At 45.6% G+C, this 17,492-nt stretch overlaps 1 protein-coding gene across 5 annotated transcripts; it reads left to right on the top strand.

The window, feature by feature from the left end:
• The first annotated feature begins 876 nt into the window (after window positions 1-876).
• Window positions 877-17,479, top strand: LIG3 (DNA ligase 3). Of its 5 annotated transcripts, none has more exons than XM_076354665.1 (20): window positions 877-983; window positions 1,374-1,973; window positions 2,481-2,618; window positions 3,578-3,775; window positions 4,217-4,368; window positions 5,297-5,463; window positions 6,141-6,218; window positions 6,334-6,502; window positions 7,211-7,366; window positions 7,824-7,955; window positions 8,724-8,803; window positions 9,271-9,358; window positions 10,337-10,414; window positions 10,685-10,808; window positions 11,204-11,346; window positions 12,196-12,270; window positions 12,868-13,014; window positions 14,098-14,272; window positions 15,193-15,284; window positions 16,132-17,479. In XM_076354665.1, exons 2-20 carry the CDS (start codon window positions 1,415-1,417, stop codon window positions 16,363-16,365), a joined length of 2,985 nt encoding a protein of 994 aa, XP_076210780.1. In that variant the 5' UTR covers window positions 877-983; window positions 1,374-1,414; the 3' UTR covers window positions 16,366-17,479. The 5 variants fall into 5 exon arrangements, with proteins under 5 accessions (XP_076210780.1, XP_076210778.1, XP_076210781.1 ...); XM_076354663.1 differs by having other exon boundaries at window positions 922-983; window positions 1,395-1,973; XM_076354666.1 differs by having other exon boundaries at window positions 937-983; window positions 1,496-1,973.
• Window positions 17,480-17,492: the final 13 nt, after the last annotated feature.

Below are 17,492 nucleotides of genomic sequence, written 5' to 3'. Positions count from 1 at the left end.
GTGATACAGCAGCACCTCAGGGCCTGCACAAACACAGGAGAGTGCTCTTGAAGGGCCTACGTCGGGAGCCCAAGCACAGGGCAGCACCTCAGGCTCACACAAACACAGCGTACGGCTCTTGGAGAGACAATTTCAGGAGGCCAGGTGACAGAGCAGTGCTTCAGGCCTGTGCAGACATAGCGCAGCACTCTTGGAGGGCCCATTTTGAAGGCCAGGTGACATGGCAGCACCTCAAACCTGCATGAACATGGCACAGCAGCCCTGAAGGGCCCTTTTTGAAGGCCACATGACATGGCAGCACCTCAGGCATGCGCAAACACAGCATAGCACTCTTGGAGGGCCAGTTTCATGAGGCTGAGGACAGGGCAGCAACTCAGACCAGCACGAACACCGCGTAGCACTCTTGGAGAGCCGATTTTGAACGCCAGGTGATACAGCAGCACCTCAGACCTGCACCAACACAGCGTAGCACCCTCGGAGGGCCGATTTGGTGATGCCAGGGATAGGGGCATCGCCTCAGACCTGTACCAACATGGCGTAGTGCTCACAGAGGACCGATTTGGGAGGCCGGGAACAGGTCATCGCCTCAGACCCGGACACGCACGGCGCAGCTCTCCCGCAGAACCGCCCGTCTGGCGGCAACGCGGCATCGCCTCAGTCGCGCCCAAGGCGGGAAGACGCTCCCCGGCGCCTGCGCGTGGCGGCGCAAGGGGCGGAGCCTACGCTCGGGGGCGGGGCCAGCGCCGCGCGGGCGAGGCCAACCGCCCGGAACGGCGCTTCACGCACGCGCACGACCTGGGCGCCACTTTCGGGCGGAAGAGGTGGGACGCGGCGCAGCGCGCATGCGCTGTGCTCTACGGAGGCCTGCGGGCCGCGTTTAAAGGCACGGCGATGGCGGCGGCTCCGGCCTAAAGCGAGGGCTGGAGGGTGTCGCGTCCGCCGGCCGGAGGCGAGGGCGGGATGGCGGCGCCGTGAGGATCTCGGTGAGCCCTTCACGTCGGCGGTCGGCGATGGGCAGGGCGGGGGCCTGGGGCCCGTAGCGGCGGGAGGCAGCGGTTGGGCCGGGGCGGGCAGCGCGGGAAAGCGGCCTTGGGGCGGGCTGGGGGGGCGGGGCTCGCGTGTGAGGGGAGAAGGGGCTGGGGGCCTGAGGGTGAGGAGGGGGCTGTGGTGCGGGCGTGCGGAGGACGGGGGCCTGTGGGGCAGGCTCTGGGGGTGATGGAGGCCGTTGGGGGCTGGGGGACCGGGCCCCGGATGGGGAGGCAGCTGTGGGGCAGGCCTGGGAGGGAGGGGTGAGGATTGAGGGCTCTGAGAGGCCCCACGTCCCACACCAGGCATCAGGCACGGGGCCCACAGGCGGCCGCGGGGCGGCTCAGTGTCTCCTCTCTGGCTTGCAGCACACGCCGGAGCAGGCTGGATGCCCACAGGCAGCAGGACACTATCACAGGCTGCCCGGGCACTCGGCAGGGGCGCAGGACTTTTCTTCCTCCGCACACAGGTCTCCTTGCCAAGACCCTGCCTTTGCTGTGCTGGCCTCCCCAGGGCCGGCCCCAATTACTGGTACCAGCTGCTGTTAAGGAGTGTATCTCTCCGGTCCACAGGCAGAAACCGGGGTGGTGGTGCTGGGGCTTTCCATTTCTCCCTGCTTTTGCACGCTTGGCTTCGCCAAGCCTGCACAGCTGCAGAGGACATGGCAGAGCAGAGGTACTGTGTAGACTATGCCAAGCGTGGCACGGCAGGCTGCAAGAAGTGCAAGGAGAAGATCGTGAAAGGAATGGTGCGCATTGGAAAGATTGTTCCCAATCCTTTCACGGAGTCTGGCGGGGACATGAAGGAGTGGTACCATGTGAAGTGCATGTTTGAGAAGCTAGAGAAGGCCCGGGCCACCACCAAGAAAATCGAAGACATCACAGACTTGGAAGGATGGGAAGAGCTACAAGATGGGGAGAAAGAATTAATCAACAAGCACATCTCAGGTGAGACGCAAGGCAGCACCTGGGTCACTTTTCTACTTTACTCATTTTCAAGGTATGCCACCGATTGCCACACAGTCGTGCCTTTACCACGAAATCCTCACTGATGTATTAGTATGACCTAGTGACAAAGTGGGTAGCGCTGCTCAAATCTGTGTCTCAGCTCCATAGGAAAGGGAAGAAGTAGTCACTTCTAGAATAGCACTTCTTAATTGATTTGTCACAACTGATTATGGAGAAGGTCTAGGTGATTTAATTCACGTGCGGACACGGGCAGATAAATCCCAGGAGGAGGCATCAGTTATCTTCCATTTTCAGCTTTTTTCCCCATGATCTTTAGTAAACTATGTAGTCATTTAACTTTTGATATCTGAAAAATGTTCCTTCAGTTTTTTTCTCCTCTATCCCCAGTTCTTTTAAGACTTGTTTGTTGCAGTATATCTTACATAATATGTTGAGGGATGTACGAGATTATTTCTGACTGCTGGTTTGAACCTCACTGTTTTACAGAAGCTAATTCCAAGGCTGCAGGTACACCGAAAAAAAAAGTGATAGTCCAAGCTAAGCTCACTGCCACAGGACAACTAACTACAAAAGATCCATTAGCTCTCATCACTCCATCACCAAAGAAGTTCTCTGGCTTCACAGGTAGGACTCAAGAAACTGATTCTGGGAAATCCTTCTCTTCTAATATCAGCATCAGAGGTGTTTTAACTTGGCTCAGATCAGTAGTTTTTTATCGATAGAAAATGGTTTAGTTTTAATTACTTTTTTAAAGTCTGGTTTGCCAAAAATTGTTAGTGCTTTCTTAGGCTGTCAGTCTTGAAAGAACTGATGTTAGAGTTTCTGGTATTCCCAAGGAAACAAAGTTTATGCAGTAACCCGCATTGTCAGGCTGACTCCACTACTGCCTTAGTCCGTTGGCCACTTTCAGTCAAACTGTGAAGATACAGACTAAAGATATCCCACATGGAGCTCAAAACCTCTAAAAAATTGGTTGTGAGGGATTCCCAGTTGCAGTGTTCGTGGAAGGGAAGACTGTTATTCTTCAGCAGCTTGTCCTGAGAAACAGCTGCCAGCGGGACAGTCAGTGTGTGAGCACTGACTGACCTGACACAGATGTGTAGCTCTGAACCACCCAGAGCACGTGTTGCCACATACACAGCCAAAGAGATGAGAATGTGTAGGGGTGTTAGTATAATGAGAGAAGAGGGGATGGGGACGTTTTTCCCCCATTTTGGAAATGATCTTAGGAAAACATCTTGCTGTGAAGGGCAGAGGCCTATAAAGTAGAAATAGAAGAGAAGCGTCTGCCAGCAGGAATTCCTTTTCACCAAGGTTTAATCATATTTGTCTGGTAGAATTAAGGTCCAGAAAATTCTGGTGTACTGTGAAGAGCAAAGCTAACGAAAAAATAGTTTAATTTTTTTTATGGTAATTAAAAAAGTCACAAATTTTGGCGTAGCACACATCATTATTCAGTTCTAAAGCTTTGCCAGCATACTGGGATTGTTCTTTTCAGCTTGCCAAGCAGAGGTAGCTTCAACTTCAAAATTTGCACCACATTGTACTTGTTAAAAAAGCAACTTGTTATGTCTTTGATGCAGCCAAGCCAAAGAATTCAGAAGATGTCTCTGCAAACTCTTCCCACAAGTCTAGCCTATCTGCAAAAAAATGTGATCCGAAGCACAAAGACTGCTTGCTGCGAGAGTTCAGGAAGCTCTGTGCCACGGTTGCTGAAAAGCCTAGCTACAATGTGAAAACACAGATCATCCAGGATTTTCTGAAGAAGGGATCTGGAGGAGGTATGATTCCTGCTTGGCATTCTCAGCATATGAAAGCCCTCTCAAAATCAACCTCAAAGTATTATTTCAAAAGCAAGGGTGAAATAAAATCTGATTGCTGTGTAGTCCAAGCTGTGTGCTGTGATGATTTCTGAACTATGGAGATAATGTTTGCAAAGTGAACTGTTTAAATAAAAAATTCAGATAAGAATGTCTTAGTCTAGGATTGTGGGGAATGGTTGTAGGTGCTGCCAAACTTAGTGCTGAGATCAGATTTGGAGGACAATTGTGGGTGTTTCCCCTAAGAAATCTCCTTTCACGTGAAGCAGAACAGCATGGTGGAAAGAGGAAGCCCGAGGTGCGGGGCTTTTTTCCCCAGGGCCATGCTAATGGGCAACAACCAGAGCCTGTATGTGAAAATAAATTGTGACAGTTTCTAATGGTCTGTGCCTTGTTTTCCAGATGGTTTTCATGGTGATGTGTACCTGACCATTAAGCTGCTGTTACCAGGCGTCATTAAAATTGTTTACAACTTGAATGATAAGCAGATTGTAAAGCTGTTTAGTAGGATTTTTAACTGCAGCCAAGAAGAAATGGTCCGGGACCTGGAACAGGTGAGTACGGACAGCAGTTCTCTTAATTTCTGCTGTTCAGTCCCTTGGTATGGAAATTCTGTAATTTTTTTTACTCCTATTTGAAAGATTGTTAGCTTGACTGTTAGAATGAGAGTTGGTGATTTTTTTCTTTTTTTTTTTTTGCTTTAGCAGTTTTCATAGCACTTTCTGCCATCTGGAACCTTTAGAAAACAGTATTTGAATAGAAAGCAAGATACAAATTCACCTGCAAAACTTTAGAAAGCAAGACTAAAATATCTAGGCAAGTTGGGCTGCATCCGCTTTGTCTAAACTGCTTGGTCTAGCATATTCCTATGTAACTGATTTATATTACTTTTTTTGTAACATCACGTATCAAAAACTCTGTGATTCAATTAACAGATCTGTTACGGTGAGCTTAAGTTGGTTCATACAATTAAGCTACGCTCATACAATTGCAAGTGCTCACATGCGTGTACTTTATTCCTGTGCATAGGAGTTGGTAATTGACTGCACGCTTCTGATTCACTGCAAGATGGAGAAAATAGGTGAATCAGATAATGAAGCTAATTCTTTCACCTCTGTTTATTGCCTTGGTATATACTGCCTTCTAGTGACATCACTAGACTGTTTCAGATCCTTGGATTTACAAGTGGGTTCATCCTGAATGATGACCCACAGAAATAAAGGGTCTGTGATGCTGCAGCAGTGAAAAATAGAGCAATGAGATGATACTGGTACTCTTACTTTTTTTTTGCAAATGAAACAGCTGAGAAGCTTTATTCTGTGTCGTGGCAGCTTTTTTCTAATGTTTGATTCCAATTCCTTCGTGCAATCCCAGCATCATTCCTGTGCTTTATCCTACTTTTTGGAACCATGTTGAATCCCCAGTGGCGTCCCCATTCTCTAGCCATAGCTCTGATCCACAGCCTTTTGTTTTTGGAGACAGGGAGATGTTTCCGAGACCGTCCGCCTCTTCTTTGAACAGAGCAAGTCTTGTCCTCCAGCAGCCAAAAGTCTCCTGACCATCCAAGAGGTAGATGAATTCCTAATCCAGCTGTCAAAGCTTACTAAGGAAGATGACCAACAAAGCATGCTGCAACATATCACTTGCAGGTAAGGAAAGTAATCGGCCTCTGAAGGTTTACCCTAAAACTAGGAGTGGTTATCCGCGTATCAGAAGCTGGAATAGGTGAAAACTAATCATAAGCCACAGAGACTGAACTTTGCATCTGTAAGCCGCTATCAGTGGTTTGATTAAGACACCCTGACTGCTGACCAGCAATGGAGAACATGTACGGCTCCTGTTCATGCCAGAGAATTTCATCCTTGCCTGTCAAGACACTGTTCAATCGGTACTAAACAAGTGGCTTGCAGAACTACCTTAATGGTACTTAGCTGTTAATTAAGTTTCTGTTCTTAGGTACGTTGGGAAAAGCCTTCAAGCCATTTAGACGTGTTGAAGATTCTTGGTCTGGCTCAGTTTGTGTTGATCTGAGGCTGAGGATGTTACTATCGCTTAATCTTGATGCGTTAATTAAGTGAATTTTGGAAGGTGCGTCAACACTGAGGCAGAATTAATATTGGCATTCAAACATAAAGATGCTAAAAAGCCTTTTGGATATTCTCTTGTGCCTCTGAGATGTCACTAGTAACATGTGTCCTCATTTGAGTTTAAACCCTACAGAAGGGGAGGATCTTTTTTTAGAGAGGCCTGGATCAGTTAATTTTTTTCAGCTGAAAAGTAGTTTAGTCAAATGTCTACCATTTCTGAATCTTCTCTCACGCTTCAGATGTACGGGCAACGACCTGAAATGCATCATCAGGCTAATTAAGCATGACTTGAAAATGAATGCTGGAGCAAAGCACGTGTAAGTCTTACCTTTCATTGTGAGATAAAATCAGAAGTGGGCATTAGCCTCATAAGCCAGGAGCAGCAGACCTGAGATTGATCCATGTTTCCCTCCTCTCCTCAATTTGTTAAAGGTTGGATGCTTTGGATCCCAATGCTTACGAGGCGTTCAAAGCATCACGCAACCTCCAGGATGTGGTAGAGCGAGTCCTGAAGAACCAGCAGGAGGCTGAGAAGATGCCAGGTCTGAAGCGAGCCCTCAGCGTGCAGGCCTCTCTGATGACCCCGGTTCAGCCCATGCTGGTAATGTTGGCTCCCCTGCAATGGTAACCTTCAGCCAAGCAAGAGATGGAGTTCTCATATGTACTGTCAGAGACCCTCACCTTTAAGAATCAGTAGACGGATAAGTGACTGTGTGTGGTACGAGCTAATAGAGTGTGCAGTGCTGATTTTTATGTTTAATGCCATTTTATAAAGTGTTTTCCACCAAGAGGCCAGTATTCAGTGTACTCGGTACTTGCACCTTCAGTGCCACTGCAGAAGCTGAAGTCTTGACTTGCTTTCAGTCCAGAAGTGACTTCTTTTGTTTGTTTGCTGTTGTTCCAGAAGTTGATCCTTTCTCTGGAAATAGCGTAAGCTTTCCATTAGAGATTCAGATAAGTTTGAGATTCTGATCAGAGATTCAAATAAGTTTGTTTTTTTGTTTGAACAAATCGGAGTTAAATATTTACTTCTGGGCTAAGTGCACTGCTACAAAAGGCACAGTACTTACACCTTTAAGAATTTGGAGGAGATAAGCACTGAAAAGCTGTAATTATCTGGGCATATGCACATGATTCTAAGTAAATGAGTAACTAAGAAAAGGAAAATTTAGACTAGATATCAGAGGCCCTGGACAAAAAGATCTACGAAGGAATTGGTAGTTCATTCATGAACTTAGGTAAGAGTAGCTTTATTTTTAAATATATCATCTGAGTTTGTTTGGAACTGACCTCTCTCCACCTTTCTAAGGCTGAAGCCTGCAAGTCAATTGAGTATGCCATGAAGAAGTGCCCAAATGGCATGTATGCAGAGATCAAATACGATGGCGAGCGGGTGCAGGTCCATAAAAATGGAGACCATTTCAGCTACTTCAGCAGAAGCCTCAAACCTGTCCTCCCACATAAAGTAAGCACCTATAAAGTCTCTCTTCTGTTGTGCCAGCTCCTCTATAAACACGGCTGAATTTCACAACAGTTTCTATAGGCAAGGAGGATACCTTGTGTTGCAGACTTTTTTCTAATTTATGTAGATACTTGGAATTTGGAAATGCAACACTTAATTGTAATCAATTAGTTTTGGTGGACATTAAGAGCTTGAAACTAAAGTTAAGCTATCTGCCTTAGAGTCCTCTTTATACACTGCATTTTGGGAGGCTTGATGCCAGTTGGGTGACTTGGTTACATTTGTTCAAGACTCATTTTTCTATTTGTAGACTGCTGTCTGTACCATAGTAGAAAGTAAAGCTAGTGCAGATACGCCTACACATGTCTCAGACACGCTTCTGGAGAAAACATCTGCATCGGAGTGAGTCCCGCTCTTCAGCCAGTAGATGTATTTTTCTTTTCTTTTTTTTTTTCCCAAGGTAGCCCATTTTAAGGACTTCATCCCCCAGGCTTTCCCTGGTGGGCAAAGTATGATCCTGGATTCAGAAGTTCTTCTGATTGACAACAAAACTGGCAAGCCACTTCCTTTTGGGACTCTTGGTGTGCACAAGGTAAAAAAAAAAAATCCTTTGTTGTGGTTGGAGGCTGTTACTCTGCTGACTTAAATGCACTAGCATGCGATCTGTTATCACAGGATAATTTAAGAGATCTGGTGCTTGCTAGAGCATCTGGGGAAAAAATAAGTTCCCTGAGAAGGTTGATGCTAATGAAAAGATACTGCTTTAATACAATAGATTTGATATTAACCTAATCATTAGCAGGACAGTAAGAAAACTTCAGCTCAAGATAAATATTAAAAAACCCTTGGAAAATCTTGCAATTCCATCATTGCTTGAGCAACGTATGGCAGACTGGAAGACCACAATGATGCAGAGAGTATTTAGTCTGTATGAATATTACGTAGTGCTTATGTCTAGACTAAATGGTGGCAAGGAAGAGGACAGTAAAATGAAAATTAAACTGTAAGTGCTTTAACTTAAAGTAGCCATTAATCTGAAGTCCCTGGAAGGCTTGTTGGTTTTTTGTTGCAGCAGTAGTGACGGATGCTACATTGCCCCAAGTCGTTAATATTTGTGGCGTTATTTCCCCGTCACTAGGAAATTAGCATGTTTTACCTTCTTAGTTTGTGCTTTGACACATTCAGTCTAAATCTTAACTCTCAGAATACTTCTGTCTTTTAGAAGAGGCCTAAGCTGATTATAACTAAAAGATTATGGAGATAAAAATACATCCTTTTGTTTCTGTTATTTTTCTAAAACCCCACATTGCTGCTTGCTACGACTGCAGATTTCTTTTAATCACTCTTAATTGTCTTTCAGAAAGCTGCTTTCCAAGATGCCAACGTTTGCTTGTTTGTGTTTGACTGCATCTATTTCAATGACATCAGCCTGATGGACAGGTATGTGGCTGGCATAGTGTGGGAGTAGCCTGACTGGTTTCCCAGCATGAACCTGCTGGAATACGCTACCACTGCAGAGGGAGCAGTTCACATTGGCTGTTAAGACTGGCCACTTACCCCTGTAAAATCAAGACGGCATGGGAGAATCCTTGCTCTGCTAAGGAGTTTCACTATGGAGCTCCGTCTTGCTCTGCAATTCCAAAATACCAGGATTAACTGCGTTTCAGCTGACCTGAGTGTGGTTCAGTACCCAGCTCATCTTAGATCCTCTGAAACTAAATGCACTCTTAACACAAAATTTCTGTTTTATAACTTACTTCCCGGAGGAAAGTAAGAATTGATTGTCCTTTCTGGAACTCTGTAGGATAAATCATTTAATTATTTAATAGCTTTTCTCAATCTTCATGTGACTGGTACTTCATGTTAAAATTGCTCGCTTGTCCTTAATTATCCGTATCCTGGTTTAGGCCTCTGTGTGAACGTCGTAAGTTTCTCCATGATAACATGGTTGAAATCCCCAACCGGATCCTCTTCTCGGAGATGAAGCATGTCACAGTGAGTTCAACATTAAAATAGCATGCATGGTGATCTCATAGATTGCACTCTGGACACTTCGTTGCTCCTTTACCTCATGGCCTTTTTTATGATTAATGCTGCAAACCCAGCAATTCCCTGCCTGTCAAAATGGTTCTACTTCTGATCTGTGTGCAAGACTTCCTGAGATAGCGTTCTTCAAGAGGGCCGTGCCTGTGCTCCCATCTTGTCTAGGCTACAACCACTTCAGTATAGTCTTAACTTGCACATCTCTGTTTTTGGCTTCTTAGTGATTTTGTAGCCATTGTAACTTCGACATTGTTAGGAGGAGCTAAAGCCTGTTGCAACTTTGTACTGTGCAATGCTGAGCTGTGTAAAGAAGACTGAAGTATGATTGAAGGGAGCTAGACTGCTTCCAGTTCCCAAACTGGCAACTTCAAGTGCCACACAGCCCAAATACATCCCGAGTGCTAAAAACTGCATTTAGACAGCAGCATGCTCAGTTTTTCCTTTGATTGTTATGCACAAAGCCCTGTGGTCCGTTATTTCTCCCCACTGCTACTGATTTCTGTTTCACCTTGGTTTTGGTGGAGAATGCTTGGACATTTGGGGCAGAGAAAGCAGTGTCTTGGAAGAAGAAAAGAGCATAGGTCCCAAGGCAGTTGGATAGAGAAGTAAGCAGGCACTGCTGACTGAGGAAAATCTGATCTTGTACGTATGGGACATACTTAGGACACAATCAGTGTGGCTACCTTGTCTCTGAGGAGTATTTTTTAACTAACAAACCGTTCTCTTCTTGGGACATATTCTCAGCTTAGTCACTGGATGTGCAGCAAAGAGAAAACGTATGGGACTCTCCTTGGAAAACTATTTTATGAAATTACCCATTCATCTCTCTGCAGTTGCTTTGGTTTTAGTGCACCGCTGCTCCAAATAGAAAGCCTGAAGACCACAGCCCTTTGACAGCCTTGAGCTAACCACGATTCCTTTCCTTTTAAGAAAGCTTCAGATCTGGCAGATATGATCACCCGAGTCATCCGTGAGGGACTGGAAGGACTGGTGTTGAAAGATACGAAGGCAGGTTCACATTTACTCTTCACTGATGCATGCTGGGAATTGGGGAATAACAACAGACAGAGGTCTGTGGATGAAGCACACAAGGCTGACCATCCTTGAAACATCTCTGGGTTCTTATCGATGCTGACATCCAATCCAAGTTGCTCTTATATATCTGAGCACTGCTGTGCTCTGGTACCGCTAAGCTGGATAAAAGCAAGGGCTGTTTGAGGAGATAGCTGTCCACCGGATGGTCTTTCTGACTGGGGGTTCTTGCCTTCTTTTGCACAGGGTAATTATGAACCAGGAAAACGACACTGGCTGAAAGTGAAAAAGGACTACCTAAATGAGGGTGCGATGGCTGACACAGCAGACCTGGTGGTGCTGGGAGCTTTCTACGGACAAGGCAGTAAGGGTAAGTCTCTGGAGTTGGCTTAAGTCAGAGATCTGTCAGTTCAGAAAACTCTCAAGTGGTTTCCTGTTCCAGGCCTCCTGTAGTATTTGGTCTCCAACCAGAATGAGACTGGCTGTAGCAGTGACTGTGTGCTGCAGCCCATCACCTGCCAGGCTATGAGCTTACTGTCGGTTAGTTGGCACAGCAAAGCCTTAGGTCTTGGGCTGGGCCTCCTACACAGTGGAGAGGCTCTCTGTTCAGCTTTGTATATGGGAGCTGATGCTGTGAAGCCATCACAAGCCCAAGGCCCTTTGACTCCCAAAGATGGAAAAGGGTTTTGGTTCGTTACTTCGCTTTTTGAAAAGCTGTGGCTTGTCCCGTAGATGATGTGAACACCCTGCTCTCCCCTCCTGCAGGTGGGATGATGTCCATCTTCCTCATGGGCTGCTATGATCCCAAGAGTGAGAAGTGGTGCACTGTGACCAAGTGTTCCGGTGGCCATGATGATGCCACCTTGGCGCGTCTGCAAACAGAGCTGGATATGGTGAAGATCAGCAAGGTGAGAGGGGCTCTGGCATGGAGGCGATCAAAGGAATGCTCAGCAAGGGGCTTGGTAAAAGCCGCCTTCCTGCCGAGCTACCGTTGAGGTGCTGGCTAAATGCAGAATTGAAGTGCTCTGCTGGGAATGAATAGAGGCTTGATTAGAGTAAAAGCAGATAAACTGCTCTGACACAAATGAGATGGAGGTGCAGCCAGCTCCTGAAGAGAAGTCGCTGCCTGAGATTTGTACTCGGACACTGAGCGGGAAGCCAGGCACCACCTGTTTCCTGCTAAGACAAAGTTTTATTGGGAAGAGCAGAGCAAGTACCATTTTTGGGGGCATATTGCAATTGGTGAAGACAGTCACTAGATGGGGCTGTAGGTGAGAAATGCTCAAGTCAGACTGTTGTCTTGTGGCTAGATAACCTGACATGTTGGAGTTAAGACTTTTTTGAGTGACTTATTCAGGTGAGGAATCTTATTTTTCAAGACTTGACATACAGAGAGCTGAATTTTAATATTTACTTGATATCCTGAAGGCCATTTGCATCACGGTTATAGAATCTTAAAAAATGTGTAGTTTTATATGAATCACAATTGGAGCAACAATGTTACCGTTTTACATATAGAATGACAGTAATTGAGAGCTGTGTTACAGATAATTTTTGTGATTCTCTAGATAAGAGAAACTGCTGCACATCAGTGCACCTTGCACTGCAGGCGAAAGCACATTTCATCCATACGAAGGCAATGTAATACCTATGTGCTAATCTACTTCTAGGTTATCTTTCAGCAACTTCTTTTGTAGAAATAGGTTCATATACGATCATAAGTGCTATCATTTTGGTTTTCTGCTTTTAATTAATAGGATCCTAGTAAAATTCCAAGGTGGCTAAAAATTAACAAAATCTACTACCCAGACTTCATCGTCCCAGATCCAAAGGTGAGTGCTGTCATACTCATTTAGCTATGTTTTCCAGCCCTGATACAGCAATCTACTAGACTTCATTGAAGTGTACAAATTGTCTCTGTTACAAGATTAGTCTTCATACTTGGAACAGGAAATTAAGCGCAAATTTTTATCTCTGAATCTTGCAGGTGCATTTGAGGCTAAGAGCTTCATGAAGAAATCATACCTGCAGCACTTCTGGGAAATACTCTTGTGCATTAAATCCCTTCCAGAAATGAACTTACTTTAAATTTGAGGCATGAAAAATCCGACTTAAAACGGTTGAAGCACAACTGTAACCCAAAAGTTGCTATTTTTTTACAAAATTTATCAGTATGCTTTGTGCCATGTATGTCTGATAGAAAAGGTGTTATTCAGAAATTGGCATTATATATTAGTTGAGGATTTCTGACTCGCTGAAAAAAACAGAAGTTTTTCTAATTGAGGTGACCAAGAAGGTCAGTTTGTGTATATGGAACTCTGTGTGCTGGGGCAGGGAGGGGGGGTTGTTGTAGAGGAACACAGACGCGTTAGACTTAGTTCATCAGAGAACACAGGAACGCAATGTGACTTCCTCACTACTGTGTTTAGAAAGCCCCAGTGTGGGAGATCACAGGGGCTGAATTCTCTAAAGCTGAAGCCCACACTGCAGATGGGATCTCCATTCGCTTCCCTCGCTGCACCCGCATTCGAGATGACAAAGACTGGAAGACAGCCACCAACCTCCAGCAGCTTAAGGTGAGTTAACACGGTATGTCTGCAGCATGTTCGAGAATAAGTTCTGACAACAGTCTATATTTAAAAAAACAAATTCAGATAGCGGGGTATGTAGTGAAGATATCTGCTGACTGGTACCTATGATGGCATGTTACATTTTCCATTTATTCTAGGCTCAGGCTGCTTGCTGGATTATTTTGATGTGAATCTTATTGTTTCATGGGGCCCCTCGAGTCTCTTGAGCTGTTGTGTTGTGCACTTTCAGGAAAGTCTGTGCTGGCAGCTAGTCGTATCAGCTCTTGTAACAGCCTTCATGGTGAGGAATTTCCTTCCTGAAAGAAGTGACCTTTATTCTCTTAAGTGTTTATGGTCATTCGGTCTCCCATTAATTGCTGAGACTGGGGGAGGCATCTGGGAAGTGACTGAGGTTAGCCTGAACCAATTCCAGGGTGCGGGGGCCCAAATGGCAGTCTGCCAGGACCCCTGGGGCTGCACCCACCCCACGCTGCTTCTACGCCTCCTTTACTGATAGAAAGCGGTTGGCTTGCTGCCATCCCCAGCAGTAAGTCAGCTGTTGATGAGCTCTGTTCTCAGTCTAGTTATTGTCGTTCGGGCTGTCTTCACGCTGCCTACAGGGGTACTGGCAGCAGGTTCAACTGCTTGTTATGCCATCGAAGCAAGGAGTGTTTCAGCCCACCTGCTGCCTAGCAGTCTTTCTGGCTCCCTATGCAGGTAGGGGAGAGAAAGGTAAAATACCCTCTTCAGACAGCCTATTCCCCGAGCGAGCAATGGGTATTGTTCATCTTTCAGGCTAGGGAGCCAGGCTCTGAAGAGTTTGTCTTGCTCTGTAGCAGATCGTGTGAATATGGCTTTTGGTACCTCCCGGTATGGCTTCCCTTAATGTCAAGCAGCTGGGTGGAACGCAGAGAGCTTGAACAAAGTTGACAGGAAAATGGCTACAAAGAGGTGCAGAAAGAAAAAGTATATGAGCAAACACTTTGGGGGGGGCAGGACAAACAAGAGGAACCACATGCATTATGGCTCTTGTCTCGTATCAGAGGTTTCACTGTGGCTAAAGGCAACGCTTTGTTTCTGGTGGGACAGGAGCTGTACCAACTCTCCAAAGAGAAGGCTGATTTCAGTGTTGCTGCTGGGGAGGAAGACGAGTCCACAGCTGGCAGCAGTGGGGAGAATGAGGGAAATTCCCGGTCTTCCACACCACACAGCACTACTAAAACTCCCCCAAGGAAGTCACCTGCAAAAGCCCAGAAGCTAGAAGGTAAGATGGTGCTTTCCAGGGAGAGGACCCTCAGGGTGTGTTCTCTGCATTTGGGGCAGGCTGGCTTTGGATCTTTGCCTTCCGTCCGATGCTCGGGAGATCCCGTGGCAGCTTTCATGTGCATGTCAGGGTTAATGGGCAAAGCTGTTTAGACCCTTGGTTTGGTCTGTGGTGTTCACAGCATAGACTGAATAGCCACAGCTCTGAGGTGTGCTGGGATTGAGAGAAGATGGAAACAGCACTGATGGTGCTGTTCAGGTTGGTGCTTAGGCAACTCATTTAGACAATAAAAGCTCTCTGAGATTATATGCTGCTTAGAACATGTATCTTGAACCTAGCAGAGTCTCAGTTATAGTTAGTACCAGAACTACTTTGGAGGGATTTCTCTGGGACTGCAGTCCCTTTTAATCTTCTTAGATAAAGGTCCTTAGCAGACTGTGTAAGACTGGTCTGAAGAGCAAACCTGCTGCTCCTGTTCCTGCAGATCACATGCCCTTTGGTTAGACGTTTTTGGCCATGAACCAGTATTTAATTTTATTTGGATGAAATTCATGCATATAATAGGCCACCTGGATGGAGGGGATTTCCAGGTAGTAAATTGCAAAGCTGTGAAATGAGTTTGCTTCACCAGCGCTTTGTCACTGGGGAATAACTTGAAGCAAATTTCTGAGCAGTCTCAAAAAGGCAGTGTGGTGACAGCAAGGAGGGAAGCTGAATAGCAACATCCTGGAGATGAGGGCAGGAAGATGCCCTGCGCCATTTGCAGCAGAAAAATGTGTCTTACTAGTTATATTCTAATTCATGGATTTTTCAGAAAGAGGGGGGAAAGGCCTTTTACCCTCCTCAGTCTTCTCCCCCCACTTTAACACACAATCAGTATCCGGACAGAGAGCACAAATGAGACAAGTTTTTGTTTTTAGAAAGCAAAGCAGTCATTGGATCCCCTCAAAAATCAGAGGAGAAACGAGGGGAGAAGCGAAAAGCATCTGAGATGGATGACAATGGAAAAAAGGTACGGACAGCTGGGCAGCAACCAGTTTGGGGTGGGAGGAAGCAGAGGCAGTTTCAATTGCCTGTTCACTTTTGCCTTCCATCTGGAAAAGTCTTTGAAATCTTCCTATAGCAGCACCCTAAATTAAAATGAAATGCAAAGGCAGAAATAGCAGCAACAAGCCCCCTTGTAAAGGAAGCGGATGGCTGCAGCTCTTCTTTCCCGTCTGCAGAGCTGACATAACTGGGTTTGTCCTGCTAAAGGCCGATACCCTGTTCACCCACCAACAATGTCCTGCTCCACGAAGTGGAGTGATTGCTGAGCAGCTACTCTTCCCGACTGCTGCATATGGAAGAGCTGGGAGCTGTAAAAGGAGAGAACTGTCCTTTCTAGCCCATTGTGCAGCAAATTGTAGGATTGGGTTAAGAATCACTGAGATATAATTTCCTGATAAGCCTGGAGTAGCTGTTTTGATGTCAGCAAGTCCTCTCCCAGTGCGGTTATGTTCTCCTACTTTAACTAAGAAGCATCAGCTTGCAAAGACGAAGACGTTAAGATAATGTTTACTGGACCACATCAGCATCATCACCAAGGGGAACAATGGGGTAATAATTCCCCTCAGCTAGGGGTAGGGAAGCACTATTCAGCTGTAACATCTGGCTTTCAGAGGAACTGTATGGGTGTTGCTCTTGTGTATGATTTAATGGCAGTCCAAAGAGCAATTTACAGTTGCCAGGCATGGGATTAGAATGATAACCTCGGGAACTGTGAACGGACTCGTTCATGCCTCAAAGAATTTAATGTGATTTCCAGACCAATCTAATGTTTTTACCAACCTGTGCTTCTCATCCTCTTTCACGATACGCAGACGCTGCTGGACATATTCACTGGTGTGAAGCTGTACCTGTCGCCCTCTGTGAAGGACTTCGACAAAATCAGGCGGTACTTTATAGCGTATGATGGGGATCTTGTGCCAGAGTTTGACACAGCCTCAGCAACACACGTTATAGGGGACATTGATGAGAATCCTGGTGCTAAGCGTGTGTCTCCCAAGTGGATCTGGGAATGCATCCGGAAACGGAGACTGGTAGCCCCATGCTAGCAATGCGGGGCAGCCGACCAGTCTTGACACAAGAATTCCCTGAAGGGAACAGCTGAGAACTAGGTAGGTGGAAGAAAGGGTGAGATTCCTCCGTGGAGACACGGATAGAAATAAAATGTCCAAGTCCATCAGCGGTAGTTATAAAGATCCATAGCAACCATACAGGATTAATTAAAACAACTCTCTGAAGAAACGTCACTGCTGAATCCATTTTTCTGCCCATAATGTAGAACAAGGCACTTACTAGGTGCTGGTTTAGTCCCCTTGGGTTTTTAAAGTTTGGGTATTTTTATAGATAAATAAAACTGAAGCAGTTTCTCCTTTGCTGTCAGGACTTACTTATTTTCCAAAGGTTATTCTCTGCCTGGACAGGAAAACAGACCACCAACTATGTGAAACTATTGGCTGTGCTGCCGGGATAATTTTGCTGCATGGCTACAATTTACACGAAGGACGCGCGTCCTCCTGGTTTGACTTTTCTTTCCTGTCTTTTAACATTCAGCACAGGTCTGTATCCAGAGTTTACACCTCTGCTGTAGGTTTCATAATAAAACTAGGACACCAAATAAGCTTCCATTACAGCAACTGCTGTAGCATTATCCAAGCATCCTCTTGGAGTGTTTGTTTTCTAGAACATGTTGCTCGTGTTCTGCCATTCGTGTTTCAACAAGTAAAAAGCTGAGAAAGGAACTCTACCATCTGGATCTTTTAGGATAGTTGACAGACCTCCTTCTCTGAAGCAGCTCAAAACTATTGCAAGTACTTGAATATTAATGAAATAAGGAAGATAGTTAAAATGAACCCGTTTCTAAAACCTGTTTTGCAAATGACAATGTGCATTTGCTGAATAACTGCATGAGCCCTGAAAGCTCAGAGTGCCAGTGAGTGGTCCAGTTTGCTGCTTCCCTTAGTCTCAAGGGTACGGAGTGTGCTCTCCCCTTTGTAATCTTCACAAAGTTAAGATTGTACTGCTAAAAAGTTAGTGTTTTCAGTTAACTTGTTTCCTTCAACCTCTTCTGTACTCGTGCCCCACCCTCTAATGATCCCAAGCCTTTTCTGGCTGAAGTTCAGAAGTAGCTGTAGGATCTCTGCTTTCTCTTAGCCTGTTGGCAACAGTCAGAAAACAA

Source organism: Aptenodytes patagonicus, chromosome 17 (genome assembly GCF_965638725.1).
Source record: "Aptenodytes patagonicus chromosome 17, bAptPat1.pri.cur, whole genome shotgun sequence".
Taxonomy (NCBI): Eukaryota; Metazoa; Chordata; class Aves; order Sphenisciformes; family Spheniscidae; genus Aptenodytes; species Aptenodytes patagonicus.
This window is presented reverse-complemented; position numbering and strand designations above follow the sequence as displayed.

What these genes read in the sequence shown, in the direction of transcription:
- LIG3 (XM_076354665.1), top strand. Translation starts at nt 1,415, where the DNA reads ATGCCCACAGGCAGCAGGACACTATCACAGGCTGCCCGGGCACTCGGC. An exon ending in AATCAACAAGCACATCTCAG is followed by an intron (nt 1,974 to 2,480) that starts GTGAGACGCAAG and finishes ACTGTTTTACAG; the next exon opens with AAGCTAATTCCAAGGCTGCA. An exon ending in GAAGTTCTCTGGCTTCACAG is followed by an intron (nt 2,619 to 3,577) that starts GTAGGACTCAAG and finishes TCTTTGATGCAG; the next exon opens with CCAAGCCAAAGAATTCAGAA.